This window comes from Strigops habroptila, chromosome 2, assembly GCF_004027225.2.
Source record: "Strigops habroptila isolate Jane chromosome 2, bStrHab1.2.pri, whole genome shotgun sequence".
Classification (NCBI taxonomy): Eukaryota; Metazoa; Chordata; class Aves; order Psittaciformes; family Psittacidae; genus Strigops; species Strigops habroptila.
In genome coordinates this window covers 12,850,453-12,862,683 of record NC_044278.2, presented here as the reverse complement: position 1 = coordinate 12,862,683, position 12,231 = coordinate 12,850,453, and the positions used below count along the sequence as shown (strand labels likewise).

Below are 12,231 nucleotides of genomic sequence, written 5' to 3'. Positions count from 1 at the left end.
TTGCCCTCCATTTTTTCCAAAAGCACTCCTAGTCAGACATAATGCAGTGCTGCTTTTAACAGTGCTGTACGCCTGCCCTGCCATGGCCCATAGTTTAATCCATGCGTGATCTTTTCACAAATCCATTTACTGCTCCCATCTACCGGTGTCATGTAAGGCCAAGTGGAAGTGAGCCACTATAAACTGCTATTATATTGGCTTGTGTTCTCTCTCCTTTTACCCCTCTACACACTTGTTCAACATTTTTCTTCCTGCATTCTTTTTTTTTTAGACAGAAAATCCCACTGGATCCTAGAGCTGTAGCTGGGCTATGAAAGTTCAGATTGAGATCCAAGTGTTAGATTGATAGCACAGGTCCAGCCCGCTCTGAGCTCCCAGCTTGCCACCTTGGGAAAAAGCTGCTGACTCAATGTACTCTCCAGTAGAAGAGTGCTAGGTTATTCAGCCAAGCTGTTCCCCTTTTATTATGGATATTGGAAGTAGGGATGCTTTCCAGGGGCCTCTGCTGCTCTTCCCAGATAGCTTCCGTATCTGCTGACTCCTTATTGTCACCCAGGTATAGACATTATCAATATAGATCGCTAAGAATAATCAATACCGAGAATGCGATGTAAAGTTCAACATCATTTTTAGGTGTTATACTCTCCATTGACAACAGCAGCGATCTGATACTGACATTGCAAAACTTTCAGTGTGGTTTCTCAGTAGTAGTGTCTTTCTCATGGTATGAAAGGAAGTGCCATTGCTGGTTGGAGTAAGAAAGCTTGATGATATCACCATCCACACCATTTATAATGTGTTTGTGGTAATAGAGGAAGGGGGAGAGAGGAAGGAAATAAAAGGTTATGTGTGTGTGTGTGAGGTACATGAAGTAGCAGAGTTGAACCTGCATTTGATAAGCATAAAGTGAAATCTTGTCCTTAGGAATTTCAAAGTTTTTGAAATTTTATTTTCTAGACATTCTGGCAGTTCTTGAGCTAGGAGAAGATAGGATTAAGATCAACTTCATAAACCCCCAGGAATGGTGTAGTTATTTTGAGTTTTGCAAATACTGAAAAGTTCATAATTTATGTACTACAGCCAGTCCTAATAAAGGCTAATTACCAAAAGATCAATACATGTTAATATACTTAGACAAAATTACATTTAAATGAACATAGACAATTTGGGTTAATCTATGCAATGGGGAAGAACTGTAATTATCCATAACCAAGCATAATAAACTGAAGAAATGCTGGGTTAAGCTAAACCTAAAACAGAGAAAACATCTTGGGATGCAAAGAGGCATCTGAGTGGTTTAGTTTTGCCCTTTAGTGAGCTAAACAATAACTATTCAGCCACAGTTAATTTACTATGTAAAATCAGTCTGAACTGATTTTTTTTTATGAAGAAACCAGAGACATTTTGGATGCCTGCTGTAAGTCTGGATCTTACACTGAATGATCTGGATCTTACACTGAATGATTCTAGAATTCCTAACCCATGTACACATTCTTGGATTCTCCAATTTGCCATTCAGATTGAGAGAGCAAAGTTACAGAAAGGGGGAAAGAAACAAAAATGGCAGCAGTGTGGTCATTGTGCTGCCAGAGCTAGATAAAGACATAGAGAACTGCAGCCGCCAAAACTGCTATTTTCTGAGTTGGCTTTAAAGCACCAACATGTCTCATATGCCACTGCACATCACGTGAGGCAGAGGCGACCTTCCCCCTACCCTCAAGGCCAGGGTATAAATTCAGCTATAACCCACATTAACACTTTCTTGAACACACTTCTGGGTTAATTAATATGCATAGTTGGTTTAAATGTGTTTTTAAGTTACCTGGACTATTAGTCACTACCTTCAAACATATATCATGATTAAATTTCGAAGTACTGGAGCTGGGATTTATACAAAATGGAGAAGAACCCTGGTATTGCAAATTCATGTTGTTTAAAGCCACAGTTTAGCAACAAATGACAGTGATGTACCAATTTTGGTTTTAAATTACAGAGTTTTAAATTACATCATGAAATTGGGAAAGGGAATAGTCCATCTTTGAGAAATTGCTGAAACACAGTTGCATCTCATCCATTCCCTAGAAAATACTGGTAAGATCGTGTATAGGTCGAAAAGAAAAAATGTTCCTGTGAAGAACATCTTGGCTTACCATCTTACTGCAGGAATCCCTCGTTAGCTGAATTTTACAGCTTTCTTAACCTGCCTGATCGAGTGGTGGATACGTATGCCATTGAAGTAACTCATCTGCTCCTTCTGCCCCCTTAGCACATTCCACACTGACACCAACTCTTTAATTCAAACTCTCCATTTTCCTCTGATTCAAAGAAAATAGTTATAATACAGATTTACCGTTGCAATAGAGATAGGCATTAAATCCCAGAAACTCTACTATTTATGCAATTATTATATTTAATAATGTTAAACCATCCTTAGTGCATAGGATGGAGGGTTACCTAAGAATAAATTAGACGGGTGTAAGGAAGAGGGCTGTTACATTAAAAGACATCGTACTCATTTCTTGTGAAGTGTGTATGGTGAATATGAGATGAAAGCAGAACAATGTTTTATGTTTGTGAATTTTGCAAAGTATTTCATCCCTGTTTTTGCCATGGTGTTAATATGTGATGACAGGCAAATTCCTTAAACCCTGAGGTCAAATGCAGGAAGAGGGAGGAGAAGGAAGAGAAACACTGAGAGATTAGACTCTGCTTCATGAAGTGTATTCTTAAGGATAAGGGCACAGATGTATTCACTGGCATTTCTTAGCTTGACAGCATGATGCTGTCACCTACTGGAACCTGATGTATTATTTTAAACTATTTTTTGTGTTACAGAAATTGAAAACGGGGTCTAATGGAAACATCTGGGAGGTGGAGAATGCCTTCATTACTCATTAGATACAGCTTATTTAGGCAAGAAGCTATAGCCAGAACAGCTATGGAACTGAAACACAGCCTCGAACCAGTGGCTAATGATTTCTATTTTATTTTCTTTTAATAATATGAAAGCCAAGTAGTCATTTTCCTTGTGTGGCAAGCTGGAATGAGAAGTAGGTCAAGGTAACATTAGTCAAGTTAGGTGTCGATACATTCCTTTCACTCTTACCTCTGGATGAGCCACAGATGTGTGGAAAGTTTGGGTAAAACCATGTGTGCACCTCCTGGATACTCTCTTGATTATTTCTTTATTGTTCTGTGCTTGCTTCCCATCTAGGAAGCAGGTTGCTTCCTTCCAGCAGTGTTGCTGGCTCCAGTGGAAAAAGAAGAGACAGCAAAGCAGATGCTCAGCACCATAATCCAGTAAGTGCTTCAACAAAATGTTTCCTTCTCACTCGCACAGAGGTAGGGATGGGAGAAAGGAGAGACCCCTAATTTAGGAGGCTTTGGTTTGCTGCGGGTTGAAAGGACAACATGATGATGATTGCAGAGGAAGGTTAAAGAACTGCCTTGTTCTGCAGGCTTCCATTTTGTGCTGCGTGTGAGGTCGCTGCTGGAGGACTGTGTTGGTGCACACTGGGTGAGGAGCGCAGGTAATGGACATGGAGAAGCGCTGTAAGCCCATGGTTCAGCATGGAGGCGGGTCCCTGGGCTACCTCTGACCTCACAGAGAGAGTGCAGCAAGTACTGTACAGCTTCACAGAAAACCTTCTTCTCCAAAGGATCTTCCATGGCCTGTTTAATCCGCCTAAGCTCTGACTTTCTCGCTTGCCTGCTCCCTGTCAGAGAACATTTTGCACTGAGACACCTCTCTCTGCCTTAATCTCTTCTCTTCTTTCATTGTTCGGTTTCCTTTGCTCAGATGCAGCCTAGCTTTCTTTGCACTTATCCTCTGCTTCCTGTGGTTTCATTATTTTACTGAACCACTTTCTTTTGCTCATTTTGTGACTTTCTGCCTACTCTGCACTTGCTTGTTTGCTTTCAGCCCAGCATTACTGGGACAGGCTATAAACAATGTAAGGAAAATCCTGAGTTTGAATTTTCCTTATCTCTGTACTCTTTAAGTACTATTTTAGTACCTATGGCGTTGAGCATTTCGTTTCTGCTGATTTCAGGTAGGTCTAAGGGCCTTTAAAATCATGCTGGGAAATACATAGTAGTTTGTAAGATCCATCTCATTTGATCCATCTGCAAAATCAACAACGTTCTGTCACAAAGGCTGGGGTTTTTTTTTTCAGTCAACCCTGGGTTCCACCATGAAATTATTTCAAGATGTTCCTTGCATTCTTCCCACCTTCCTACCAGAGTTCGTTACCTCCCCAAAAATATATTTCACCCATTTCTGAGATGGAATTGCTTCTGGCAGTGGCCCTGGGCCAACACGGTGATTTGGCCTAAAGTAATGTTTCAGTCCTTCCATTTTTATCACAACCTCAGAATCAGCTTGATAGCACAGGTTGGGGACTAGAAATTTCAAGGGGGGAAATGGTAAATTTCTTTAATGTGGCTTCAAGGGACTCAAAGAAACCTGTGACATCCACCTACATAACTTCCTTATCATTCTAACTAACTCCTAAAGAAATGTAGCCTCTTGTATCTCACAAACATCTCCTTGAATTCCAGGCAGGATTTGCCCAAAGACTAATGGGTGTACTGGTGGAAAGGAGGAAAGAGTTCTCAAATGATAGCATATTTCCTGAAGAGCTGAAAGATGTGCAAGAAGGAAAAATTGTGGATGGGGGAACAAATGATACTACCACAACGCTTACAGGTGTAAGAACATGAAGGGTACAGATTTCTTTTTTCTGATGCTTTGTTCCAAGCTTTGCTGTTTAAGTGAACAAATATGAATATGCTTTACTTAAATTTCAGAAAGCAACAAAAAATGGAATTCCAGCTGCTACTAGTTCTTCTGCTTCCTTCAGTGGTGTGTCAGAGACAGCCAGGAATCACTGAGAAATCAATATTAAAGTGTGTTATTCCAATTCGGCCAATATAGGGCCAGGTTCAAATTATTTCAGTGTGAAATTTCTTAAATTTTACTGGATGCCTATCTTTCTCTCTGCAGACTATATGATGGGAAGTCATATATAGCCATATCCAAACCACGTTTGGATAGACAGCAATTAGACCACCCTTGAGGAAGCGAAACACAGTCTGGTTCAGTTACCAGCTAAATTCACATGGTATTTACCACTGTCCTCCAAAGACATTACTATAAAAATAGCATTAATTTAAAACCCTGCAGGGTCTGGGGGTGGTTCCCAAGAAAGCATTTGTATGATGGTCTTCTCAAACGTCAGTCACCGCAGAGCAAGGTATATAAAATACTGTCCAGGAGGGGCACAGTTCCTTCTGAAACACTTGACTGGTTCCCTAGATTTTTCTTTGGGCTTGAATTGTTCCTCTGGCTTCCACTCTTCTCTCTTGTGTCTCCTTAACTGCCATGCTGCAGAGTAAAAGGCAAGTGTGAATACCTTGTCCTGTGCTTCTAGTGTCTATGTAGTACCTTGGACTTAAAATAAAAGGAGAATGTGGCCAACTTCTCTTAACCTGTATGTATGTGTGTTTGTAAAGGACAAGCAGGAAGGTATGTGAAATCCAGAGATCACAGTCCCATAACAATTTAATCCTCATGCTTTTTGGGTAAGAGAAAGAGAACTGATCAGGAAAGAAAAATGTTTACTCTCCAAGAAGTTAAATATTTAAACTTTAATGTTAATCATTAAGCTATTGAAAGAAAATAAGCACATTTTTATTAGCAAAGACCTCACCAGACTGGCCATACTGGCAAACCCTGAAATTCGTCGTAATTAGAGAAGAAAATCAGCTGTCAAGTTAGCTGTTAAGGATGAGAAAGCCATCTCTCCATAAAATTGGATAGGTTCATGTAATCACTGAGGATTGACCATGTACATATATATTTTAATTCTTATATGTTTCTCCAGGACTTTTCACATCTTTGGGCTTGGAACTGGTCCCAGCCATTTTTCACCTGCAAGACAAACCAGCACAAAAGAGAAAGTTAAATACATGTTAAGTGACTGGTCAGTCACATTTCTGCATTAGGATGACTATTCCTACTTCTCTTCTGAAGGGTATCTACTGCTGATGAAATACAGATTTGTACCCTGTCTGGCATGCTTCAGCCAGCTCCATACATCTGCAACTGTCTAGTCGCAACTGAGCTGTACAGAAGAACTATTTTCCTCTGTCACACAAATTTTGCAGGGCTGGGGCACTCCACATGAGGGACTCCTGTTTTGAGGGGCTGGGCATAAGGAAGAGAATATGGGTGGAAGGCTGGGGAGCCAGAGAAACAAAAGGAAAATCTGTTGAAATTGTTGGAGTTGAGGCTAGATACCAGGCCACAACATTCCAATTAGGATTAGTGACTATCGTAGAGGGTGTTGGGTATTCATCTTCCTCACTCTCCTTTTCAACAAGAGTGTTTTTATAGGACCAGAAACCAATCCAGAAAACAAACCTCAAAAAAATTCCCTTCTGTTTAAGCCTATGACTTAAATGCATCACAGCTAATTTATATGCATAACTCTTTCTAGTGAGAAACCCTTTCAAGTGACAAATTTTGTGATCACAAGTCAAATGTGCTCTAACTCATGTAAAAGCAGGTGACTGAGTTTTATTACTCACAACCTATTCCAGTTATCTTTAAAAATCCAAAGTTTGCATTCTCTTAATAGAAGAAAGAAAAGAAAGATGGTCAAGATAGGAATATCTGTTAAAAAGTTGTGTAGTTACGGGATTACAAGTTACAGACCGGGAAGCTGTGATAATATGCTTCTATTAAGAAGGAACATTAAGTATCAGCCATAGTCTTAATCTTAGCCCAGTACTGAAAGGTTAAATATGAACACCTGAAAACTAAAGAGTTTTGGTAGTAATTTGAGAATGGCATGTGGAGCACAAAGCCTTGAAACATACAGAGAGAGGATGGAGGACTCAAGTTACTTCTTGTTTGGAAAAGGACTACATCTTTGGTCACTCTTATCTGTACTGAGAGACATTCCAGTCAGCAGTTTCATCTCATGAGAAGGACACCCAACATTATTTAATATTTGGAAGACCTTAAGAGTGTTTAGTTTAGCTGTACTACATATTTCACAAAAAGAGGGTGAAAGCATTAAACCAAAACTGATGTTATTAGGTACACTCACCTATAATGCTGCCTAACAGCTCTAAACGATCACAGCCAAAAAAGAGATGAGGTTCCCCATTAAAATGTGCCACAACAGCAGGCATCCCAAATGCCTAATCACACCATAGAGATGAAACAGAGAATGTTATAATGACAGAAAATTTTGCAGACACATCATCAAGCCTCGGAATAAAAAGCAGTGACTTTGACTTTTTTTCCTCCCCTTCTTTTCACCTTCTTCATTCTTAAAGATGAGCCTAACTGGAGCCATCAGAAAGAAGACGACTCTCCAGAGCCTGTGTGCCCCTTTTGAATGAGCACAAAAAAAACCCCTTCAAAATACCTCAGCCTGATAAATCCACAGTTTTAAGTCAAGTAGCAATAAATGGTATCTGCTAGTACTGGTCCTGTAGCTCCTCATACTTTCGGTCCAGCTGGAATGAGCTGGATGGCTCAACCTTGGTTTTGCAGATGACAGTGAGAAAAACTACCAACAACAGTGAGTTAGCTTTCACATGTACAAAAAAAAGCAAAGACCACTTAAGGGAGATGGTCTGTATACTGCTGTCTAATCATCACCTTCACTGTTCCTCGCTTCCCAGTATTCTTAATAGGAAAGGAATGCACAGCTGTGATGCCAACTGGCATTGGAAGCATCTCACCCCATATTTTATTGCTTCATCTGTTGTGCCTTTCAGTCGGTTCTTCACTGCAGGGGACGAAATCATTTCAAGTGTTTTCTGGGCAAGCTCTGAAGATAGCCCAGCCTGTCTGGCAGCCTGAGAAAACATGATAGAATTAAGAGTACTCTCATACTAAATATTCCAACTGCTACTATGGTCTAATTAGTTTAATCTTCAGTATTGTCACCCAAGGTCTATTACCAGAAAAATGACAAAATACCCTTGAAGTACTTCCTGCACGACTGTCTTGCTGTGTTCCCGACCCATTCATCATTGATGAACTCTTAGATAGATAGAAAGCAAAAGGGCTATTCTAAACTTCCAAGCCCAAAGCTGCACTTTCAGGAGTTACTAAACATGAAAAAATGTTTAACCTCTGATCCGATGACGTATCAGATAATTAAAAAAGCAGTGTTCTTCTGAAAATCTTACTGTACAAGCCTGCCAAGACAAAATTTATGGCCACATAGGATCTGTATGTGATACTGCATGAAAAAAGACCGTAACTCACAGAGGTTAAACAGTTGATAGTGTTATTGCTGCATCTTTTTAACCTCCTCTGCGCCTCTGCCACACAGGAATGAGATAAAGTGGTGAAAGGTAAAGGTTCAATGTTTATTGGGTACCTTTGAAATTACAGTAAATAAATAAGTATAGCACTGGAATAGAACAAATCACTGTGTATGTTTGGTAGCCCTGGTGTTTAGACTGCAACATTTACGAAGAGACATAGTATCTGGTCGTCACCATTTTAGAGCTGAAGGAGGGTATTTAAGTGGATTGGGGCAGGATTCAAAGACTATACATTCTAGTTTATGTGTAGTTACTGCTGAGTAAAGAAAGAAGTGAAAAAATACTGAGGAAGCATATAAATACGGTTTACAAATATACCATACATAAATACGGTATAAATAAACAACATTTCATTTTTCTAATTGATGTGTAAACTAAACTCACTTATAAAGACTTGGATGAAAGGGTTGGGACGCCTCACCCACCTTTGAATGGCATATTTCCAGAACCAAAGTCTAGTACTTGCTGCAGGGGTGAATGGAGACAGACATGAGCAAACAAGATGCTCACCTTGTTCATGCCTTACTGAACATAGGGGGATGCTCACAGACCACCAAGCAGTGCTTGTGTGTGTCATTCAAAGCCTGACCCCCCACCCAATCATTCCAAACAGAACTGCTAGGAAATTAAATCCACTTTTTTCTAGCTGAAATTTTTCAGAACTCCCAAGTGATCATTTGACTAAGCTGTCTTCATGTCTATTACTGATCCAAGCAACAGTAAGAATCTGTACCTGAAACACAGAAGCACCAACAAAAAGGAGACACTTACAGCCAATATATTTGCTGGCTGACTGATATCTTCATGCTGGTAAAAGAATAAAACACGTAATTCAGTAGTTAAGAACAAAAGCTTAGCTCTGGACTTGAAAGCAAGTTTTCTAAGAAAAGAGAAGTAAAAACAATACTAGCTGCTGGAGAAACTTCCTCAGAAAAGGTTTTAAGTCACCAAATTTAGGAATATATTGAGTGCTTTCTGATGTGAACTGTTCATGCACTCAACCAATAGGAAGGCAAATTAAACTGACTTTACAGCACGTTCTTTTCTTGCAATAGCTCCTGAACCACCGTGACCTCAAGTTTCCTGACTTTTCATTACAAGACATTTCCTTTCTCTTACTCAAATTCCACATTTGAACAAAGTGGGACGGGAAGGGTGACAGAGAATGGATCAAGAAGTTGGCTTCATAAAATACTGACCTGCGACCAAAAACGTAGCCAGAACTCCCTAGATAAGGGTTCCACATATTGTGGTTGTGTCATATCAATGGCTGTGATAAAGCGCATGGCCCCAAGACTGCCTGGGATTAGTGGGAAGACAAAGAAACATACTGAAGGCACAAGATCAGGAACAGATATGGTCTGCACAAGAGCTACCCAAGAACAGTTATGATCTTCTCTGTAACAGTCCCCAGACAGTAAAGGGTATGTTGTTTCACAGTATCTTCCATGCTAATATCATTCATAACCATATTTCTCCATAGATTTATGGTTAAAAATGTACAAACACCATACTGCTCACAGATATAGGAAGAGGCTGTGGACAAGGAATTCATCTTTACTGTTAGGGAGAACTTGAACCAGAAGTGCTAGAGCTGAAAGATGCCAACTAAGCTAAGTCTCTAACTTACCTGTACCAAGGACACGCTGGAAGTCATCTCCTAAAATTTGTACAGGCACTTGGTAGTATTTTGCCATCCTTTTTATATCCTTCAGCAGGTATTCTGCACGCTTTGGCAACATTCCTGGGGGCTTGTTACCTTTCAGGAAAAAATTTCTGTTGAGATTTTTCTGGACAAAGCCAAAATTGGACAAATTAGACCTCATGCATCCATGTGCCTAAGGAAGAGTATAATTTCATATTGGCTTACTGAAACATACACAGCTTTTCCAAAGATAATGCTAAGCTTTGAACGTGATTTAGTTTGGTTTTGCATAGATCAACCCTTTAAGTTAGCAAAATCAGTTTTAAACCAAGGTAAAAATGCTCTAGCAGGGATTTGTAGATGACTTTTAAGCTAAAAACCTATTAATGCATGGGTAAACAAATGCAGAGACTTGTTAATTTCATGATTTATAAGTCTCAGTGATTAATTTGTTTTAATAAGGCCATGGGTACCATTTTAGGTCATACTTGGATCCTTCATGCATATTACAAACTGCAAGTGTTCAATAAACTAATTCTGGTTTGAACACAATAGAAAATTTTTAGGAAAACATTCCATATCAAATTTTTATTTTCCTATTTTAGAACTGATGAACTTTGTCATATACTGTATGTGCCACGAACAGTGGCTGTGTAGTTGCAACAGTATGAAATCCCTTGCGGCTGATTTCTCAGTCACTACTGACCTCTGCAATTCTGTATTTAGTTATTGGTGCCAAAACTCAGTTTAAAGCTGTCTCCGTAGAATCTGCCCTCACTAAGAGCTTGTCCACTAGTTTGTAGTACTGAAGAAGGTATTTCCCTACAGAGCTAATCTCCTTGTATTGCCTACCAGTTGCTTGCATTATGCCACCAAGGAAAGCTGGACGAAAGCTCAGATCTATGTTCCAGATGTGTCGGTACCGGCAGAGCACCTGCAACATAAAAAAGTAGTGATGGATTAAGTCAGAAGAGATGTCTATAGAGCTGTGTGCAGCTAGGAAATAAGCTAGGGTATTAAATAGATACTGCAGATAAATCCTTTTCTATCATATTAGTAATAGTCCTAAAAGCCTTTTGTGGATGCTGCTAGAGAGACTTCTGATCTCAGAAAAACTGAAAAGACTGCATTTGTATTATGACTATACAAGTCTAAGCAAGGGTAAATATGGAAAAGATCAAACTCGTGAGTGGATCCTTCCACCTGTTAAACACCAAAACTCCAAAACACACACACGCTATGCTGCCATTTGGCTGAGGCACGCGAGGAAGAAACCGAAATGCTCCTCACAAATGAGACAAAAACAAAACCTAAACATAAAGGTGGGAAGGGCGCTGCGGCGGGAAGCCACTGCAGCCAGCCGGGAGAGCTAACCATCAGCCGCCCTCCAAAGGGGAGCCAGCAGCAGCCGCAGCAGGCCGGGCCGGGGCCGGGCCGCGGGAGAACGGCGGAGCGCCCGCGAACGGCCTCCTCCTGTCTCCGTCACCCCCTCACCTCAAACCCCAGCCAGGAATAAGGGGAGATCACATCGTAAAAGAGCTCCACGACCGTCCGGCCCATCGCTGCCCTGGCCCCGTCCCGCCGCCACTACCCAGGGCGCCCCAGCGGCAGCGGCACCTCCTCCGGGGCGGGCGAGGGGCGGTGGAGGTGGAGCGCCCTTCCGCTCCCGTTGGCCGAAGTCCTTGTTGGGCGGTTCGGCTTTTCCTTTCTATGTTCCACGGCGCCGCTGCCCGCTCCGGCGCGGCTGAGTCCGGTCCCGGGTGCCCTTTGCTGCTTCTCCTTTGAAGCGCGGCTTGAGAGGAAGAGGAGGGGTGCGGAGCCGCGGCTTTGCGGGGAGCCGGCAGGGAGCCTGTGCCCTTCTCCATGGCGAGGCAGGAGGAGAGGAGGCTCCCGGGGAGGGAACCCGGGAGCTGACTCAGCGGAGCAGCCCGGCATGTCTTCCCGGGAGCACGGCTTCCCTGCCGGAGCCTGCGGAGGGCGTGTAAAATCAAAAGAGAAAAAGATTCCGCCAGAAATCTAATCATTTGGGGTAACAAATTGAAATTCTTGCTGGCTAGAAAAAACTTGCCGTTAAGAACCGTTCTTTCTAAACACTAGCAAATTTTTTTAGGCATTTTTTTAAGGGGTGTTACAAGACAACTGACATGGGCATCCTCTGGAGTCTGGGAGTTCCTCCTTCCAGGCCACTGGAGCCTACAGATGTGACTGCTGCTGTATCAGGTGCAGGCTCAGCC

The 12,231-nt window shown here is 41.4% G+C and overlaps 2 protein-coding genes across 14 annotated transcripts in view; one reads left to right on the top strand and one right to left on the bottom strand.

The window, feature by feature from the left end:
- Positions 1–5,489, top strand: part of LOC115601563 (rap1 GTPase-activating protein 1-like) — a 45,952-nt gene extending 40,463 nt beyond the window's left edge. For 10 of the 12 annotated variants that reach the window (XR_003989393.1, XM_030471751.1, XM_030471750.1 and 7 more), the window contains 2 exons: positions 3,215–3,300; positions 3,459–5,489. Coding sequence is in view for 10 of the 12 variants with exons in the window: in XM_030471751.1 (XP_030327611.1) it covers positions 3,215–3,300; positions 3,459–3,482 (110 nt within the window). In the remaining 2 variants the exon portion in view is untranslated. The remainder of the gene's footprint in view (positions 1–3,214; positions 3,301–3,458) is intronic. The other 2 variants (XR_003989388.1, XM_030471745.1) reach the window with 2 other exon arrangements.
- A 141-nt stretch (positions 5,490–5,630) lies between these two features.
- On the bottom strand, positions 5,631–11,884 carry GSTK1 (glutathione S-transferase kappa 1). Of its 2 annotated transcripts, XM_030471761.2 has the most exons (8): positions 11,492–11,884; positions 10,850–10,931; positions 9,983–10,111; positions 9,552–9,652; positions 9,124–9,159; positions 7,759–7,875; positions 7,116–7,209; positions 5,631–5,932 (listed from the first exon to the last, which is right to left on the bottom strand). In XM_030471761.2, exons 1-8 carry the CDS (start codon positions 11,555–11,557, stop codon positions 5,892–5,894), a joined length of 666 nt encoding a protein of 221 aa, XP_030327621.1. In that variant the 5' UTR covers positions 11,558–11,884; the 3' UTR covers positions 5,631–5,891. The 2 variants fall into 2 exon arrangements, with proteins under 2 accessions (XP_030327621.1, XP_030327622.1); XM_030471762.1 differs by lacking the exon at positions 9,124–9,159 and having other exon boundaries at positions 11,492–11,877.
- Positions 11,885–12,231: the final 347 nt, after the last annotated feature.

Bases quoted from the DNA above. Each gene is read 5' to 3' on its own strand.
- GSTK1 (XM_030471761.2), bottom strand. From the start codon at position 11,557: ATGGGCCGGACGGTCGTGGAGCTCTTTTACGATGTGATCTCCCCTTAT. The intron at 9,653-9,982 runs GTAAGTTAGAGA...CACTAATCCCAG, and splicing joins CCAGCGTGTCCTTGGTACAG to GCAGTCTTGGGGCCATGCGC. The intron at 7,210-7,758 runs GTGAGATGCTTC...TGGTGTGATTAG, and splicing joins ATGAAGCAATAAAATATGGG to GCATTTGGGATGCCTGCTGT.